Consider the following 20,651-nt stretch of genomic DNA (forward strand, 5'->3'; position numbering starts at 1 on the left):
CACACACACACACACACACACACACACACACACACACACACACACACACACACACACACACACACACACACACACACACACACACACACACACACACACACACAAATAAACAGTCTTGGGCATCAGCTATAAGCCCTTTGTGACTACTGCCTTCACAATGTATAGTATCCAATCACAGATCAGACAACTAGACATACCACAATGGTCTACACGTATTATCCAGCAAATCATTGACACCATCTGGCCAGGAGGCAAAATAACAGCTGTATCTCAGTGGTTTGGTATGATTTTTCCAGTATCAGACACAACATCAATGAGAAGATTAGAAAAGGTACATTTTCTCAATTCCCAAGATGCTCAGAGAACTGCTGTTGAAGGGCAACTGTAAAAGATTCAGAGGGAGATAGTTCCATACTTATGAGGGATTTTTTTTACAACGATTTCATGGTGACTATGGAGAAATAATGACCTAATTTATACATAAACCAAACACAATTGTAAGAAAAAAGAAAATGTTTATTGAGAATTCTGAATCCTTGTCACTCTTCCACGGTTGCAAAAAAACCAGACATACAGTACCAGTCAAAAGTTTGGACACACCTACTCATTCAAGGGTTTTCTTTATTTTTACTGTTTTCTACATTGTACAATAATAGTGAAGACATAAAAAAAGAAGTGTTAAACAAATTCAAATATATTAGAGATTCTTCAAAGTATTCACCCTTTGCCTTGATGACAGCGTTGCACACTCTTGGCATTCTCTCAACCAGCATCATGAAGTAGTCACCTGGAATGCATTTCAATTAACAGGTGTGCCTTGTTAATCGTTAATTTGTGGAATTTCTTTCTTTCTTAAAGCGTTTGAGCCAATCAGTTGTGTTGTGACAAGGTAGGGGTGGTATAGAGAAGATAGCTCTATTTGGTAAAAGACCAAGTCCATATTATGGCAAGAACAGCTCAAATAAGCAAAGAGAAACAACAGTCCATCATTACTTTAAGACATGAAGGTCAGTCAATATATACATTTCAAGAAGTTTTGAAAGTTTCTCCAAGTGCAGTTGCAAAAACCATGAGCGCTAATGATGAAACTGACTCTCATGAGGACCACAGGAAAGGAAGACCCAGTTACCTCTCCTGCAGAGGATAAATTCATTAGTTACCAGTCTCAGAAATCAGCAATTAACTGCACATCAGTTTGCAGCCCAAATAAATGCTTCACAGAAACAGAGACTGCGTGAATCAGGCCATGGTCGAATTGCTGCAAAGAAACCACTATTAAAGGACACCAATAATAAGAATAGACTTCCTTGGGCCAAGAAACACAAGCAATGGACATTAGACTGGTGGAAATCTGTCCCTTGATCTGAGGAGTCCAAATTTAAGATTAATGGTTCCAACCACCATGTCTTTGTGAGAGAATGCCAAGTGAACGGGTAATCTCCGCATGTGTGCTTCCCAAGGTAAAGCATGAAGGAGGTGTGATGGTGTTTTGCTGGTGACACTGTCTGTGATTTGTTTTTAAGAATTCAAGGCACATTTAACCAGCATGGCTACCACAGCATTCTGCAGCGATACGCCATCCCATCTGGTTTGCGCTTAGTGGGATTATAATTTGTTTTTCAACAGGACAATGACCCAAACAGACCCCCAGGCTGTGTAAGGGCTATTTGACCAAGGAGGAGTGATGGAGTGCTGCATCAGAAGACCTGGCCTCCACAATCACCCAACCCCAACCCAATTGAGATGGTTTGGGAAAAATTGGACTGCAGAGTGAAGGAAGAGCAGCCAACAAGTGCTCAGCATATGTGGGAAGTCCTTTTTTATTTATTTAACCATTATTTAACAAGGCAAGTTAGTTACGAACAAATTCTTATTTACAATAACAGCCTACCCCGGCCAAACCCTAAGACGGACGACACTGGACCAATTGTGCGCTGCCCTATAGCCTGGAATCAAACCAGGGTCTGTAGTGACGCCTCTAGCATGGAGATGCAGTGCCTTAGACCGCTGCGCCGCTCGGGAGTCCTTCAAGACTGTTGGAAAAGCATTCCAGGTGACTACCTCATGAAGCTGGTTTAGAGAATGCCATGTGCAAAGCTGTCGAGGTAAAGGGCAGCTACTCAGAAGAATCTAAAAATCTATTTTAATTGGTTTCCCTTTCTTGGTTACTACATGATTTCATGTGTTATTTCATAGTTTTGATATCTTTACTATTATTGTACAATGTAGAAAATAGTACAAATAAAGAAAACCCTTGAATGAGTAGGTGTCCAAACTTTTGACAGGTACTGTACATTCATTCTAATCTTGACAAATCCATCCTTATTGTTCTGAAATCAAATCATATATCAAGCATTCTACTTTTTGCCACAAGGACTCAAACGTACATGTGCAGTAGGGTGATGAAACCCCTACATCACAAACAAAAAACTTCTCCCCAAACAGAAGCAGATTTTCTGTCGCTATATTTTACATAAATATTTATATTATGTGTGGAGGGTCACCAGTCAAGTCAGTGCCCGTTGTGGAGAGAGATGAGTCCTGTTGTAGTGAAACCAGCCCAGCAACATGTGACAGAGCTGACATTCTCACCGTGCAGTACCAGCACAAACAGGACTGTTGTTTTGGGTGACGCACACAGAGACAGTAGGTAGGTTGGTATGTCTTTTCTGGGTCATTCTAGAACCTTTAATTCATTTCAGGTTTATTTGTGTCTATCCTACGTCGCACATATACAAACTCAAAGCTATAATGTGTCCTAGACTCGCACTTCCTGTAAACCACAAATCACAGCGCCCGTGCATCTCTGTTTAAGGCAAATTTGACAGAACACTATTATGAATGACCACCTTGACACACTGGTCTCAGTGAGTGTCACACAATAAAAGAGTGATACAAGCCTGAGTGTGTGACTTGGTAAAACAATTGTTTACAGGAGCAGGTGAAACGGCAACACCCTTAGTGACAGATTTTGTCCTTATCATCGACCAAACAGTCTCTGTGAGAGCCAGCCAGTGTACATGCGTATGGGGGTAGAGCAGGGATTGCTATTCAACCAGTGGTGACGGTCTACCACGACCCTTTACCAAACCGTGCCAAAGACAGAACAGAAAACAAACAGAACATGGCGAGAGTTCATCATCGGAGCAAAATGGGGTAATATCACAAAAGGAAACAGTAGCGTCAAATCCAATAACATCCATGGACTTTCTTTCCCTCCACTTTTTCTGTTTTGGCACTGGTGAGTTTGGTAACAGATGCATGTAATTCTAAGTGTGTGTGTGTGTGTGAGGGTTTGGGATAGAACCTGTGCGTTTGTCTCGCTCACATTTAAACGTCCTAACCTAAACAAAATAATAAAATCTGAAGTACGGGGAGGAGGCATCTGTATGGAGCTTGGTGCAGCTGACCCGAACCCTCAATCATCATCTTCTCTCCCTCCTCTTTGTCACTGGGCATTAGCGGATGGCTTTGACGGGGCTCTTGAAGCTGGAGGCTGCTTGCAGCTGGAGCTGGTAGGCCATGGGGTGAATCTTGAATCCATAAAGCCTGTTGTGAGGACATGAGAATTCATTAGATCTTGATGAACATGTGACAGGAGTCTATGAAGAGATTCTATTATGGTAGCACTTATTTTACATGACCGTTTCCTATGGTATGTAGCTGAAATGTATTAGGAAATTATCTGCTATGAGTAGAAATTGATCTAGGACTTGCTTTCAGTGAGTTACGTGGGAATGACATGAAAAGGAACAGGCCTATTTATTTTAGGGTGACACAGTTGTACTGACCTAGGCACAAACTGGTTGGCGGGCCTCTTGGGCCTGTACTCTGGGTGCACCATGAAGAGCATGTGGGGGAATCCAGTGCCAAAGTAGGCCCCGTCTGTGTGGTGGTGCCGGGAGGACTTGGGCGTGTACACATCCATACACTTAGGGCAATACAGCTTCACCATAGCCTCGCCTGGGATATCTGACAGACCTAAGGAGGGATAGGGGGAGAGTTTAGAGACGTTACTGGTCTGAAATAATTATGAAATGCTCGAGGACACACTACTGTATTCATCCAGGTGTCTCTTGGAAACCAGATTAGATTTGAAATGGATCGTAATACATTCAAATCTTACAGAGGATTCAACGATAAAGTACACAGAGGATCTGCGTAGCATAGTTTGGGTTAGGAAAGCAATGTGGCTGGATACCCAGAATTGTTTTTGTCTTTGGCACATGAACATTCAAAGCCAAGATACAAATGTTGCTCTTTGAGGTTAATCAAAATGACCCTTAAGTCTTATAGTCAATTACTTGTCCCCACACTAGGCATGGGTGGTAATGGTTGAAACAAGACAGACATACACTCACCAATGGGCAGCATGGGCTGGTTCTCACAATAGACGCGGGGGCAGTAGCCAAAGTCCCCCTGTTGATACTTCTCCAACTGAGAAAAAGAGAGAGATCAATGGAGAATGTGAAAAACATTTCAGGAGAAATGCTGCATACATGTGATATGCAGCCTTTCAACAAACTTTGGAGACAGAGAAGGGTCGTTGCTGTACCATCTGAGCAATGCCCCTGTTGGTGAGGATGTATCGTGCGTGGATCAGCCCGTAAAGCATCTCCGCTGCCTGCTCTATGAGGTCACTCTGGTTGGGGTTGTCCTCCAGCTCCTCATCTGTGGAACATAGAGAGGAGAAGAGCTTATATGAAAGGGGAAGAGGCCACTCATATGTTCTGATTTAAAGATTACTCACAAAAGCATAATTGTGTACATAACTGTAACGTCTTTACACATGCTAAAGATATCGGCATCTAATACAGCAAGACAAAAATATTGAATTGGGTGTTTTAGTGCTGGGCTAGAACAAACGCCTGCCACACACTAACTCAGGATCAGGGTTAGTGACCACTGAGGCAATTTAGTGTGCGTACACAACTTTAACACTGAGGTGATACAACCATAATATTTGTATTCTGATCTAAATTGTGTGGGATGTTCTGTACTTCCGAGTGCAGTAGAGATGGTTCTGGAGTTGGGCTGACCTGGTTCTAGGTCCAGGATCATGTCCAGGGCCTGGCGGTAGTGGGGAACCTGCTCATTGAGCCCAGTCAGGTTGAACTTGTCCTGGATGTAGTCCTCATCCACCTGCCAATGGAGAAGACAGAAGTTAGCAACAAATGCCAGACCTATTCATGCTTGAAAGTAAGTTTGTGTAGTGAGGGGTGTCTATGAATGAGAGGATTTTACTCGAGCACTACTCAACTCACCACCTGCCTATCAGTACATTGGTTAGCTGAATCAGGTGTGTAGGGCTGAAGCAAAAACCTACACATCCAGGATAAAGGATTGGCCACCCCTGTCTTAGCTTACATTCACTTTTTGGTCAATGAGTTTGGCTATATTGCCCTGGGTGCTGTTAGATACTGACCTCACAGAAAAACTCGTTTCCCCTCAGTCCACAGAACCAGGAGATCCATGACACTTCCTCTGAACTGCTCATCTCGGGAGACTAAAGGGCAAAGACATTCAACAACAGAGCCATTTAGTGTGCGAATGTGAAAACGGAAGGTTGATAGTTCAGCAACACAAAAATATCATAGGTAGCTAGCTACAATAAAAAAGACACACATAATTATATCAAAAACATAAGAGCAATTAGCTAGGTAACTAAACGTTAACTGTAGGTTTCCCTAGTTAGTTACCGTTACCGCGCCAATGTGTAGTTAACGTTTACTAGCTAAATCATTGGTAACGTTAGTTGACATTGGAAGTGTACGAAATAAGGATATTACCCATGAAAATACCTGTTATATCAACAATCATAATTAGTAGCGTACCCAATAGTTTGATAAATGACCAGCAGAAAATTATAGCTAAAGTTACATCCTTAGCTACTAGCTAACGTTAAAGCCAGGTGGAAATTCAATATGGCGCATCGTCCAAACTAGGCCGCATTAAATTTGATCAGTTTTCAGTCGCAAGTCCTCTTAGCTATATCATATCTCACATTAATATATGTAGTAATTCTGGTAACTTACCCCCTCTTTAAAGGGTTTAACGCCAGTAAAATATAAGAAACGTAATATTTAGTGTTGTAAATAAAATGGACACCACCTCCCAGTGAACCGCTGCAGTAGGCGTTTTCGTTGTAGGCAAATTGATGACGTACAAATTCAGAGACTATGGGTACTGTAGTTTTGAAGTCCTCCAAAAACACTATTATTGAGAAAGGCAGAAAAACAGAGGTATACTATAAAATGTAGTATAGGAACAGAAGTTATAATAGCTTCTTATATAGACCAGAAACTCTCAATCTTCCCTGGTAACCATCAGTGAGGGAACTCCAGAGCGGATAGATACGATTTTATTTGAATATCAAATTTGTCACATGGGCCGAATACAACAAGTGTAGGTAGACCTTAGTGAAATGCTTACTTACAAGCCCCTAACCAACAGTGTAGTTTTAAGAAAATACCTGCAGAAAATTAAGAGATAGGAAAAACAAATTCCTCATCTGCTTGTAATCATTTTTAACAGATTCTTTTTACAGCCTTCTACGGACACTGGAAGAATGCCGGTCCTCATATTTTTGGGTCCTTCGTGAACCATGCTGTAACGAAGGTGGCCAAGTTCTGTAGGGGAGGCTTTGGTTTTATTTGGCTTTCAGTACCCAGTCAAGGGCTTAGGATAGCACTAAGACCAATAACCTTCAAAGCTCTAAACGGGAGTGAAAATCTCCCAGCCCTTGTTAAGACTTCTATCCCACATCATCTCAATGCAACCCAGACACTTTAATTAGGCTAAAGACTTTCTAGGTGGGGCCTCAATCCTACAAACTCTTAGTTAACAGCTAAGCACTCTATCCAGCAAACACCCATCCATAACTGAGCAGTATTTCCCAATCAAATACATTGGAATGTCCTATCCTCCATACACTGATCATCAATCTGCAAGACCATGATGTACAGTACCAGTCAAGTTTGGCCACACCTACTCATTCAAGGGTTTTTCTTTATTTAAAACTATTTTCTATATTGTAGAATAATAGTGAAGACATCAAAACTATGAAATAACACATATGGAATCATGTCTTCAAAGCAACCACCCTTTGCCTTGATGACAGCTTTGCACAGGCTTGGAATTCTCTCAACCAGCTTCAACTGGAATGCTTTTCCAACAATCTTAAAAGGAGTTCCCACATGTGCGGAGCACTTGTTGGCTGCTTTTTCTTCACTCTGTGGTCCAACTAATCCCAAACCATCTCAATTTCAATGTTGAAAATAGTAAAAAATAAAAACCCTTGAATGAGTAGGTGTGTCCAAACTTTTGACAGGTACTGTACATGCATATCAGTGCAGAGAACCACCTACCATTGCCCAGGCACTGAAATAAATATATATTTAACTTCACATGGGGGCAATTCATAATAAACTCAGACAAAAACAGATTTTCCATTAAAACAAAAGTTTATTCTCTGTAATTTTATTATAATAAGACACTTCTCTGCTTGTACATTGCTCCCTTGAACTTAAAAAATGGCAACATTTGTTTGTGGGAATGTAAGTTGGGGTAGACAAAAACGTTGATATATACACATGTATATATTGGTATGTTACGGTTCCATTAATAAACCATAAATTATAGAACAGCTTTAACCACTCCAGGTACCTTGGTAATGCTGTAAATATAGTACAATCTTTGAGGTTTTCAAGAATACACTATCGTTTTCTTTAAACATGGATACATACAATATGAGCACATCAATAGTAAGAGTTAAGGAAGGATGCAGGGCTCATAAGCCTGTGTTAAGTGTTTGGCTACCAATGTTTTTTTTTTCCACAGGCAAGGCAAGCTGCACCCATGGATGTGGTAATGCTTAGTAGAAGTCAGTGGAAAATAAAATGTACCCACTTCATTTTTGCCTGCCTTGGTGTATGGCAAAAATGGCATTATACCCAAGTAACTGATTATGTACTTAATTTGGATAAACATATACTTGAATGTATATACATAAATGTATAAGAAAGAACTGTAGAATTGTCTTAATATAGTTCTTAAAACTAAGTGTGGGCAAACAAGGCAAATGCGTTTGCCATGCACATGACCCCCCCCCCCCCCAAAAAAAGTTATTATATAGACACCAGAAAAAGCATGCACACACTCAAATGCCCTACTCAAAACATCCCAAAACTAATCTTAAAATGGTGGCTGTCAGTAAACAAACAAACCCCAACTTACAAGCAGTGAAAAATGTATGCAGATAAATAAAATAAAAAGTTATAATTTTATCCATTTCAACTTGGATGCTGCCCCCATCAAATTTTCAAAACCAGCTGTAAGCCATTTTGTGAATCAGTCAGTCTACATCAGAAGTTCTAAACCCATGTATTCCCTGTAACACTCTTGGAGAATAGTATTATACCTTGCAAATGTATTTGGACATTTGGGAAATCAGTGGTGTGACAACACATCACCCTGGCCCTTTTCCACCATAGTCCAAGATTCAGTTCAATTGAGCCATATAGTTGCCACCGAAGTTTTGGAAACGTTGTCTTGAAATAATGTACACTTTGAAAATACTTCCTCAATATGGAGCTCTTGCCAGCCCGACTTTTGTTACAGGGGTCTCTACTACAGCACAGTGCAGTTGTATTTGAGTAGAGCGCCTACCTACATTGAGTAGGACAGCATGAATATAGTAGTACAATACTCTGATGGCCAAACTTGGCACTCTGGAACCAGAGTACGACACCTGCTGCATCATGTAACAAACTTGTTCAATAAAAATACACCAACCAGTTCTTTATACTATAGGAGTGGATTCATTTATCAATTGAAAAAAAAAAAAAAAAAAAAAAAAAAAAAACGGTAAAATAAAATAAGAGCATATAACTTTATATTTCTTTCTCGCAACATGACTTGCATTTTCAGTGAACAAATGTTTCCCTGACCAGAAGTTTCATGTGAAAGTATCTTGAGAAAAAAAATTGCCTCCACAGAAAATGTATTTGTTTTATTTTTTTATATAAAGCATTCAAGCTATTAATTCAGTGTTCTTAGGGTAAACAAACTTGATGAACAGGAGAGAATCTTACTTCAGCAAAACGTCCTTTTTTGCAGTGTTTATAAGAGGGCTCTCCAACCCTGTTCCTTGAGCACAACTAGAGTTTCACACCAACCCTAATCTAGCACACACATTTCTCAGAATTAGCTAGTTGATAAACTGAACCAGGTTAGTTACAACTGGGCTTGGCGCGAAAAACTACAGGAGGGTAGCTCTCCAGGAATAAGGTTGAGACCCCTGGTATAGAACGTCTGCAGCTTGTGAAAAGAGAATGCTACGTTGAGAGAACCTTTTATCTAACAGGAACAAAAGAGCAACAGAAAGTAACAAGAGCAGGTCAACAATAACAAGATCACACCGTCTAGTTCTGAACAAGCAGCAAAGACATTGATATTAGAGACAAAAGTCAATATGAGGAGAGTGTGGATGGGTGAGCAGTAGTACTTCAGCTGGCCTGTTGTGGCTGTCACAGTAATTAAAGAGATGTACTTGTTCGTCGGGAGATCAAAAACTCAGAGGGAGGTGGGGGGAATTGTATAAAAAGTTATTTTAAAGACCTGCTTTGCAGAAGAAAAATACACACCCCTAACTTTTGAAGGGGGGGCTGAAACAAAAAACTGACAAGAGGCAAAGAGGGGAAACAAAACAAAGATAATTATTTTGTATAAATCTATGGTACAATTGTTCTCGTTAAAATAAGAACCTGCACCCCCCCCCACCCCACGTGGGAACATATAATGTAGATAACTGCCCTACAGAATACCACCCCATTCCAAAGCGTGGTAGAAATATACACAGGTACATAAATATAAAAATCTGCCTTCTCCTGGTTAGCCAATTTATCCAACATGTTTATCATGACATGTTTAACATATCATACTGCATACACACAAACTACTACGCGTGATTGTGTATGTCTGTTATATGTCATATTGTGCTTGTAAATGCAAACACGTGTTGTTTTTTTATGTTTTCCGTCAAAAGGTGTGTGTTCAAAACGAACAAGCGTGTCTGCTGATCCTAAATCGGGGTAGAATTCTGAAGGGTGGTGGGGGGTACAACTGAAAAGGGGGGAGCAGAGTGACACTTTACAATAACGGACGGGAGATAGAAGATGGATGAAGAGCGAAAGAAGCCTAACGTGTGTGTACACTGTCTCCATAACTATGTATTGAACAATAATGTGCGAATATGTTAAGGGACGAGAACAGAGAGGCTGAAGGAACGACAGACAAAGGGATAAATAACAGTGGGGCGGGGTGGATGCATTTGAAATGTTTCCAGATCTTCCACTTCACTTCCTGTTTTTGGGGGAGGGCCAGTTTCCACGGCGTTCGCCGCGTTGGCCCCCTCCATTTCCGGCTCCACCACCACTGGGCGGGCCCCGTGGGCCTCTTCCTTCTCTTCCTCCAGCGTTGACCCTCCTGTTTTGTCGCTCCATCCCGGGACGCTGGCTGGAGAAGCTTCTCTTGTTTGCCGCCTGCTCTTTCGCCGTCATCTCTCGCTCTCCGACCACTCCTCCTCCCCCGCCTCCACCACCACCTCTTCCGGGTGGGTGATGATGGTGATGGGAGGAATAGGACTTCCCTCCTCCTCCCTCCCTCTCCCGGAACTCGGTGAAGTCACTGCTCTCGGAGGCGGTCTCCCACTCCTCATTGGCCTGATCGGAGTTCTGGTTGGAGAAGTCAGGGGATTTGGCACCCCCTGCTGGGTTGTGGTGATGCTGAGAGTTGGCCTGGCCAGAGATTCCCTGGTTGTAGTGGTGGTGGTGACTGTTTGCACTTCCAAGATGGCCACCGGTACTGTTGTTGCTGTTGTTGGTAGCCGTAGTAGCATTGGGGTTAGCATTGGGGGCATCGCATGTTGTGGGAGCCACGTTGGGAGTGCCATCAGTGACATCCTGAACATAACTCTGTCCGGGCGAGGAGGGTCGTCCTCCTCCGATGACCCCGACTCCTCCGTTGATGCGAGCGGCGTTCTCTCGCTCCTTCAGCCGCCGGAAGCGCGGTGGCTTATCCTGTTGATGCTGGGAGCGTCCGTGGCGACGGCGTCTCGGGGGGCGCTCAAAGCCATCACGCGGGACACGAGGGAAACCACGCCCATCCGGCCCAGAGAGAGGGAGTGGAAGGGGCCCGCTGGAGTTGGTAGTGGGGTTAGCCATGGATTGCTGGATCCCAATTCCTCCGTTCTCTGTGGAGCTCTGTGGGGCTGGAGTAGGTGTAGCGGGGATAGACTGTGGAGGGGTTGCTCCTCCCTGATTCTGAGCTTGGCTTCCGTCCGTTGCCTTCTCCTTCTTCTCCCCACTGTTTCCACGACCCGTGTCTTTGGGTGCGGCCGACTGCATTGGGGCCTGATGCTTGCGGACCGAGGCTGAAGACTTGGAGGCCCAGCCGTGAGGGTCGGCCCGAGATCCTGACCTGTGACCTCCAGCCATTCCTCCTCCTCCTCCACCACCACTTTTATAGATAGAACCTCCTCCACCGCCGCCACCTCCCCCACCACCTCCCCCCCTGCCCCTCCTGGAGGGCACACCCCTGGGGGTGAACACCCGGGTATGGGAGCCTCTGGGTGGGGCGAAGCCGCTACCGGTAACGTTATCTGTGCAGCTGCCGTTCTTGGTGCTGGACTTGCGATCTTCTTTGTCCGACTGGGCTAGGTCACTGGCGGCACTCTCGCTGCCCGTCTCAGACCCCCTCTGCCTCCTCCTCTTTGGGACCTCCTCATATTCAGAACCCTCGCTGCGGGTCTCGCTCTGATTACGGGCGCGCCCCGGGTTGGCCTGCGACCCCCCTCGGCCTCGCCTTCCCCCCGATGCCTCGTCGTAGCCTCCGCCGGATCGGTAGTCTCGGCTACTCCTGCTGCCCACTGCCCTGCCACGGCTAACGCTGCCACCCCCGGCCATGCCCGTGTAGGTTCCTCTGTAACCCCGGCCGCGCCCGTAGAACTCGCCACCTCGCCCGACTCTGCTGCCACGGGCCGAGACGCTGTGGTAGGACGCACCACCGCCCCTCTCAAAGGAACGCTCTCTGTCCCGCCTGTTAGAGGGGTGGCCAGAGTACCCTGATGAGGGGGTGTGATTGACCCCATTTTTGGGCCCCTTACCCACTCCTCCTCGTTCGTTTGCTGTTCGATCCTTCCCTCCGTTTCTGGGTTTAGGACCTGTCTGAACCGGCACTTCTTTACCAGACACTGCAGCGAAGCTCTGTGGGCCGGATGATCCTTCCTGCTTGACTGATGAATGGCCTCCATCTTGTCTTTCATCTTTGTCTTTTCCGAAACCTCCGCTGGTCTTTTCTCCTCCCTCGCCCTCCCCTCCTCCCTCTCTCTTCAGCACAGGCCTCTTGATAGGCCCCGCTCTCTTGTTGGTGTTTCCACCTCCCGATTGGCCACCGGCGGGTTTGTTGTGGTCAGACGCTGTTGGGTGATTGGAAGAATCCTCCCCTCCGCGGGAATTTCCACCCATTGCTCTCCTGTTGTGTGAAGAGGGGCCCCCTGCGTTGCTGCTGCCTGGCCTTGGCCCCCACTGGGTCTCAGTCTTGTGTTCCCTCCCGCCTCGCTCCCTCTGGTTGGGCTTGGGGTCACGGTGGTGGTGCTGCTCCTGGCCCTGCCTCTGCTGCTGGGACTGAGGATGGGACTGCTGAGATGTCACAGAGGACTGAGAGTGGCTGTGGCCAGGGCCCATCTTATCCTGCTTCATTTCTCTGCTGCTTCCTGTTTCATGTCTCTGCCCGGTTCCTGTGTCGGCCTCGCGCTGAGGTGGAAGGTGATGCAGGACCGCCTTTCCACTGCCGTCCTCCCTGGATGAGGAAGAGGAGGATGAGCAGGAGGAAAGGGACGGCTGTTGGAGCAAGGGCGAGGGGTCACCCTTCTTCAGGGCTTCGCCTCCTCTCTCGCCGCGGCCATTCTCGGACTTGTGGAGATGAAGGGGGAAGTGGGAGGGGGCTTGATGTTGTTGATGACCATGGTGTTGAGGGTGGTGGGAGTTGTTATTCTCCAGGGGGGAGAGGTCAGTGCGCCCGTTGCGGTCGTAGTGGGGGCGGGGGGCCCCCCAGATCTGGCCCTGTTGCTGGCCGCCCTTGTGGCCCTGGCCCTGGCCCTCATCCTGGTGGCTGAAGCCTCCACCACTCCCCCTTTGTTGCTGCTGCTGGTGGGCCATGCGGGAGCCCTGGTCGGGGAAGTTGCTGTAGTTGCCCCGGCCTCCCATGTAGGACTGGTGGTGGTGACTGCCTCCTCCCTGGCCCCCCACCTGAGTGCCCACAGGTGGTGGGGTCTGGTTGGAGGAGCCCGAGCCAGAGTTGGGCTGCTGGATGGGGCCTAGCCCCCCCTCTCGCAAACCACGGACTGGAGGGGTGTCACTCCTAAAATAAAGACCAGAGATTTTATAAAAGACACTTGTGGAAACTGCATCCTGTACTAACAACACTGACTCAATTCAAATATGTAAAATCTAATGTGATTTCAATGTGATTGGGCAACGGGGACCTTTATCTACGTCCCTAGAGTCAGATGAACTCGTGGATACCATTTTGTGTCTCTGTGTCCAGTATTAATTTAGAGGTAGTTTCGCAAGCACAATGACTGGAAGTCTAACGCTCTAGTTCGCAAGTGCGCTAGAGCTAGCTAGCAATTTCCTTTAAAAAGTAGGCAGAGAAATGGTTTCCACACATAAATCTGACTCTCGGGAAGTATATTAGTAGTATCCCTTTAAATGATTGTGATTGACATTTGACCACCCCCCCATCCCGTCTTACCTAGTCCCACTGTCCTCTTCCAGAGCCTGCTTCTGTCTCAGAGGGGAACTCAGTCCCCTGCCTTCGCTGCCCGCGGGGAACACCTCGGGCCCCCAGCCCAGTTTGGGGTCCATAGGGGGCGTCCCACGGTGGGGGTGTCCCGGGTGCTGCTGCCTTTCGAAGTTATCCGAACCAGAGCCCCCCGAATCGGAGCGCTCTCGTCCCATCATCCCTGCAACAGAGATGGGTAACGTTAGAAAAGTCACACACAATTATTCAAATTTTGGCTGACAACCTAGTGCTATTTCTTAGAGCATTTTAACTTTATTGCATTACCATAATCTCTATGGGCTAAATCCTACATTTAAATCTGGTTTGCACAAATCTGCCATTGACCTCAATAGAGGATTTACAATGTTTTGTTTCTTCACGAAACTAAGTTCCATGCAAATTCAGATTCAGCTCTATGACAATATGCCTACTCCTTAACCAGAGTACCATGAGTACCCACCTGCGTGTTGCATGTTGGGCGGATAGTAATCCATGGGCCCTGGAGGGCGACCCTGCATGCTCCCCTGCATCATCCGTGGGTCCATGTAGGGCATCATCATCCAGCGGGGGTCAAAGTTCATGGGCAGGGGGCCGCGGCCCATGGAGCCCTGCGGAGGGTACTGCAGGGGCCCAGACTGCTGCTGCTTGGGACCCTGGGTCTGAGGGGTGGCCCCTGGGCCCTGCTGTTGAGGTGACTGCTGAGGCTGCTGGGGCAGGAGCTGCTGCTGACTCTGTTGGGCTGCTTGGCTGTGCTGCTGCTGCCACTGCTGCTGCTGCTTCATCAGCTGCTCCTGAAGACACCAAGTGGGCGAGATATATTAATAATAAATAAATAAGCCATTTAGGAGACCCTTTATCAAAAGAGGCTTAGTCACACGTGTAGGGCTGGGAGATATATCAAGTTAATTAGATCAATTCGAACGTATGTTTTAGCGCAAAAAATTCCACACGCATGCTTCGGGAGAATCAAATTATTTTGTTTGTCGATTTTATGAGCGTTTATGTCCGCTTGGTCTCATCTTATCTCGTCGTTTTGGTCTGGTCTCCTTCGCTTCTTTTGTGCTGAGTGCACTTTCCCACTCAAACACCAAGCCCCTCCCCTGACACTCGCAACAACAAAGATGAAAGATCACTTTTCCCTCTCTGACAACAAGCAGTTTCAACTCACTATTTGCATTTGCGGTTTGGTCCAACAGAATCGGTCATACACTGAAACACATGGAGAAATTTTACTGTAATAGAGGAAAACGTAACCTTATGTCTTAACTCCAAAAAGTGACAAAGAGCAGACCCTACAAAGAGCAGGACCTCCCGAGTGGCGCAGCGGTCTAAGGCACTGCATCACAGTGCTAGTGGCATCACTACAGATCTTGGTTCGATAACGGGCTGTGTCGCAGCCAGCCGCGACCAGGAGACCCATGAAGCGGCACACAATTGGCCCAGCGTCGTCCAGATTAGGGGAGCTGTTGGCTGGCTGGGATGTCCTTGTCTCATCACGCTCTAGCGACACCTGTGGTGGGCCGAGAGCATGCACACTGACACTGTAGCCAGGTGTACAATGTTTCCGCTGACACATTGGTGCGGCTGGCGTCCGGGTTAAGCGAGCATTGTGTCAAGAAGTAGTCCGGCTTGGCGGGGTCGTGTTTAGGAGGACGCATGGCTCTCAAGCTTCGAGTCCGTACGGGAGTTGCAGCGATTGGACAAGACTAACTACCAATTGAATATCATGAAATTGGGGAGAAAAAACATTTTTTTATACAAATATTAATAATACTAAAGAATTACTGAAATATCACATATACATAAGTATTCAGACCTTGCTATGAGACTCGAAATTGAGCTCAGGTGCATCCTGTTTCCATTGATCATCCTTGAGATGTTTCTACAAATTGATTGGAGTCTACCTGTGGAAAATTCAATTGATTGGACATTATTTGGAAAGGCACATACCTGTCTATATAAAGTCCCACAGTTGGCAGTGCAAGTCAGAGAAAAAACCAAGCCATGAGGTCAAAGGAATTGTCCGTAGAGCTCTGAGACAGGATTGTGTCAAGGCACAGATCTGGGGAAGGGAACAAAACAATGTCTGCAGCATTGAATGTCCCCAAGAACACATTGGACTCCATCATTCTTTAATAGAAGTAGTTTGGGACCACCAAGACTCTTCCTAGATTTGGCCACCCGGCCAAACTGAGCAATCGGGGGAGAAGGACCTTGGTCAGGGAGGAGACCAAGAAACCGATGGTCAATCTGACAGAGCTCTAGAGTTCCTCTGTGGAGACTAGAGAACCTTCCAGAAGAACAACCATCTCTGAAGCACTCCACCAATCAGGCATTCACAGAAGCCCCTCCTCAGTAAGAAGAACATGACAGCCCGCTTGGAGTTTGCCAAAAGGCACCTAAAGGACAAGATTTCTCTGGTCTGATGAAACCAAGATTTAACTGTTTGGCCTGAATGCCAACGAGGCACTGCTCATCACCTGGCCAATACCATCCATATGGTGAAGCATGGTGGTGGCAGCATCATGCTGTGAGGATTTTTTTCTGCAGCAGGGACTGGGAGAGCAGTCTAGACAAAGAAGAATGGACCAAAGTAGAAAGAGATCCTTGATGTAAACCTGCTCCAGGGCACTCAGGACTTCAGACTGGGGTGAAGGTTCACCTTCCAACAGGACAACGACCCTAAGTACTCAGCCAAGAGAAAGCAGGAGTGGCTTCAGGAAATGTCTCTGAATGTCCTTGGCCCAGCCAGGGCACGGAATTGAACCTTATCGAACATCTCTGGAGAGACGTGAAAATAGCTGTGCAGCGACGTTCCCCATCCAATCTGACAGAGCTTGAGAGGATCTGCAGAGAATGGGAGAAACTCCCCAAATGCAGGTGTGCCAAGCTTGTAGCGTCATACCCAAGAAGACTCGAGGCTGTAATCGCTGCCAAAGGTACTTCAACAAAGTACCGAGTCTGAATACTTATGTCAATGTCATATTTTAGTTTGATATTTTTTATAAATTCACACAAACATTTTTGGGGGGGGTTTGTCATTATGGGGTAGTGTGTATAGATTGATGGGGGGGAAACTATTGCAATAATTTTAGAAAAAGGCTGTAACGTGACAAAATGTGGAAAAAGTCAAGGGGTCTGAATACTTTCCAAATGCACTGTATATTGCTATTCATTATAATAAATAATTAAAAAAAACTGTTATATCAACACTCCTACTCATACTGAATTTGAACACAGATTATTTATAGCGTTTGTTGTCAAACTGCAGTCATAAAATGGAGCCACAAAAAGGTAGTGGTAAATTCCTCAAACTGGCACTTTGGGAAGGTTAAGCCAATCTGAAATGCAGTGTCAAGGACAGAACAACTACTCTGGACCCACATTGATTTGGTTTGTGTTGATCGGGGGTTCTTTTCTGGGACAGTGAATGGAACGGTTTGCTTGCTTTGTAGAATGGAACTTCAACTTGGGATGTGAAAGGGACAATATATACCCCATATACGTCGATTTGACTGGGCTTCATCCCCCCGTGTATGTCTCAGCTCTCGTCTACGTCACATCAAGTTTAGATTTTATTTTATTAGGATTCTTAGTCCAAATAGTCCTCATTTGGACTCAACTTCGAGGAGTCCTTAAACTTTAAAATACAATTTACAAAACAGACATAATACACTGACATTTTGACATGTAAAGAAAAAGCATATTTACGAAAGTAAATAAGAGTAATTTTGCTGCACTGAAATCTAACGTGCCATCATCTGAGCCATTAATTAGTCATGTCAACAAATGCAGTGTTAGTAGAATGTATTTTGCAATAAGCATGCGGATTGGCTGTGATCAAATCATTATTTCCCATGTACTCCCATATTTGTTTACTCACAATACCCTCTAATATCTTACTGAGTGAAGGGAGTAGACTGATTGGTCGACTAGTGGCAGGCGTAAAGGGTTCGTTGTCTTTCGGGATTGGACACATACATTTGGAAATGGACCCTTTTCCAGTGACCAATTAAATATTTCAGTCGAGCAGCATAGCGAACCAAATGTAGTCCTTAAGATCATTACCCATAAATGTACCTTTGGTAATGACTTCAATAGGTTATTAGACTGACCTGTTGCTGCCTCTGAAAGCGGGGAGGCAGGGACTTCTGGTACTTGGAGAAGCCCTGTCCGGGGAGTGCACTGGCTTGGCGACCTGCTCCTCCTCCCATGCCCTCTACCTTCATTGGGTCTACCACTCCTCCACCACCTCCTCCGCTGCGGACTTGAGCACTACCTAGGATCTCCTCCTTCCCTTCCCCAGGCACCAGGACCTCCAGAGAGGGCTGCTGCAGTTGGGGAGTGGGGGGCTGGGGATACACCTGGGTGTCTGGATGGAGGAAGGGGAGAGAATACAGCAATGATATACCACTGGTTGTTGGAAGAGGTAAGCAGATGTGAACGAGCACAAGTAACATGCTATCAAATTTGAAGGAAGGTACAATTGTGAATTTAAGATGTGATAAATCAACAACTTCAAAGATGCACAACTGTTTGGTGAAATCCATATTAGCCTTTTGTCTATGGCCCAAACATTGAACGTCTTGAACGTGAATGATGCCAATCATGTGCAGCCTAAGACAAGAAACAGAGCATGACTTGTTCATATCATAGTCACATGCATCAGGTAGCCTAGATCATAGGCCTATACATTTTGTTATCACGACTATATAATAACGCCCAACTAACGCTAAACATAGCTTATAGGCCTAGGCCCCCTGAAATACAATTGGAGAGCACATAGCCTAGTCAAACATGTGGTCTTATAGGCCCAGTCATTGCACAATCATGTGGGGGGAAAAACAAATGTTCTGGCTGGCCACTATTTAAAAGAAGATCCCAGCTTTCTGGTGCTGCTATATTTATTGCTCAACTCTTAAAATTAAGCACATTAATCTGCTTTACAACCGGTGAAGCCGGCAGCATGAGATTTAAGGGGAAGCAAATTTTCACCATAAAAATGCACCTTTATAATAAAGCATTTCATGCATCTGTAGAATAATTGAAGACAGCCTACTATTCGTAATGTGATGACTAGATTGGATAGTCACAATTTAGGTGAAAAAAAGAAAAGGAAAACGTGGTCACTGTTCGCAAAAAAAGACGTTCAATTTATGGCTGAGCGCGTGTAGCGTAGAGTAGGCCTAGGTTAAAACTTCTTAAGGTATAGGGGGCAGCATTTTCACTTTTGGAAAAATAGCGTGCCCAATTTCAACTTCCTGCTACTCATGCCAATAATATAAGATATGCATAATATTAGTAGATTTGGATAGAAAACACTCACACAAGTTTCTAAAACTGTTTGAATCATGTCTGTGAGTATGACAGAACTTATGTAGCAGGCAAAACCCAGAGGACTAACCGTTCAGATTTTTTTTCTCTTTGAGATCTGTCTGTTCAGTGCGTTCTCATTGGGAAACAGTTTCTTAGGAACTTGTTTTCAGTTCCTACCGCTTCCACTGGATGTCACCAGTCTTTGGAATTTGGTTGAGGTTATTCATTTGTGCAATGAAGAAGTACGGCCATCTACAAACTCCGTAACACTGTTGAGAGTTGCGCAAGACTTGAAAAGTAGCTTGGTTTGTTGTCTTCCTGTATTGAACACAGATAGACCAGTCTTCAATTTGATCGATTACTAATGTTTAAAAATACCTCAAGTATTACAAAAGTAGTTTGAAATGTTTTGGCAAAGTTTACAGGCAACTTTTGAAATATTTTGTAGTGACGTTGCGCAATTTGGAAGCTGTTTTTTTTCCTGGATCAAACGCGCATAATAAATTGATATTTTGGATATATATGGACGGAATTAATTGAACAAAAGGACCAATTGTGATGTTTATGGGACATATTGGAGTGCCAACAAAAGAAGCTCGTCAAAGGTAAGGCATGTTTTATATATTTTTGTGTTGTTTTGTGTAGCGCCTGCAGGGTTGAAATATGCTACCCTCTGTTTACTGTTGTGTTATCATCAGATAATAGCTTCGTATGCTTTCGCCGAAAAGCCTTATTAAAACTTGACCTGTTGGCTGGATTCACAACGAGTGTAGCTTTAATTTAGTATCTTACAAGCTTGATTTTTATATAATTTATTTGAATTTTCCGCGCTGCATTTTCCCTGGCTTTTGGCAGAGTGGGACGCAAAAGCGTCCCCTATACCATAAGAAGTTAATAGGCTATATCAGATTTCTTCTCTCTTTGCACTGAAAAATGTTGGCCTTCTATTAACACATTTGATGCTATTCAACTACACTTTATATGAATGGTACATTTGCATAATATTTTTTAACATGACAAATTACAAGGTAGCCTACTTTGCTGACAATTACAAACAGATCAATAACAACTTTGTCCATAGGCTGGTGCCAATAAGACAGGCAATAGTATTGTTCTCTCAATGAAGTTGATCATTTTGATAACTAAAAGACAGATTGCATCAATTACCATTTACTTTCCGCCATTGTATTTTGAAACATTGCGATATGACTGGCTGGGCCTTTACTTTCGATGGCAGTCGCAACTCAACAATCATGTACTTGGCATTTGCCGCAATGCCTTTCCTTCTGACTGTAGACAATGATATTTAAAACAATCTACAAATTATTTTTGAGGAAGAAGCTAATCAGAAGCCCATTTTGAATTATTTGATTTATTTCTGTCAGTGGTATAAGGTGCTCAAGTAGAAGTACTCAAATGATTGTCTCGCCTGGTTCACCAACTACTTCTCTGATAGAGTTCAGTGTGTCAAATCGGAGGGCCTGTTGCCCGGG

General features: G+C 44.8%; 2 protein-coding genes across 6 annotated transcripts in view; both read right to left on the reverse strand.

The window, feature by feature from the left end:
* Positions 1 to 495: 495 nt before the first annotated feature.
* LOC118399157 (casein kinase II subunit beta) lies at positions 496 to 6,192 on the reverse strand. 3 transcript variants are annotated; one of them, XM_035794984.2, is made up of 7 exons: positions 6,036 to 6,192; positions 5,426 to 5,506; positions 5,001 to 5,142; positions 4,556 to 4,671; positions 4,362 to 4,437; positions 3,792 to 3,981; positions 496 to 3,549 (listed from the first exon to the last, which is right to left on the reverse strand). In XM_035794984.2, exons 2-7 carry the CDS (start codon positions 5,495 to 5,497, stop codon positions 3,459 to 3,461), a joined length of 687 nt encoding a protein of 228 aa, XP_035650877.1. In that variant the 5' UTR covers positions 5,498 to 5,506; positions 6,036 to 6,192; the 3' UTR covers positions 496 to 3,458. The 3 variants fall into 3 exon arrangements, with proteins under 3 accessions (XP_035650877.1, XP_035650879.1, XP_035650878.1); XM_035794986.2 differs by having other exon boundaries at positions 5,040 to 5,142; positions 6,036 to 6,191; XM_035794985.2 differs by lacking the exon at positions 6,036 to 6,192 and adding an exon at positions 5,835 to 5,992.
* Positions 6,193 to 7,444: 1,252 nt separating this feature from the next.
* The window catches only part of LOC118399158 (protein PRRC2A-like), a 46,483-nt gene continuing 33,276 nt past the window's right edge, over positions 7,445 to 20,651 (reverse strand). For all 3 annotated transcript variants that reach the window (XM_035794988.2, XM_035794989.2, XM_035794987.2), the window contains 4 exons: positions 17,958 to 18,214; positions 14,303 to 14,633; positions 13,813 to 14,023; positions 7,445 to 13,419 (listed from right to left, as the gene is read on the reverse strand). In XM_035794988.2, the coding sequence (XP_035650881.1) occupies positions 10,356 to 13,419; positions 13,813 to 14,023; positions 14,303 to 14,633; positions 17,958 to 18,214 (3,863 nt within the window). In that variant the 3' untranslated portion in view covers positions 7,445 to 10,355. The remainder of the gene's footprint in view (positions 13,420 to 13,812; positions 14,024 to 14,302; positions 14,634 to 17,957; positions 18,215 to 20,651) is intronic.

The sequence above is a fragment of the Oncorhynchus keta genome, chromosome 20 (genome assembly GCF_023373465.1).
Source record: "Oncorhynchus keta strain PuntledgeMale-10-30-2019 chromosome 20, Oket_V2, whole genome shotgun sequence".
NCBI lineage: Eukaryota > Metazoa > Chordata > Actinopteri > Salmoniformes > Salmonidae > Oncorhynchus > Oncorhynchus keta.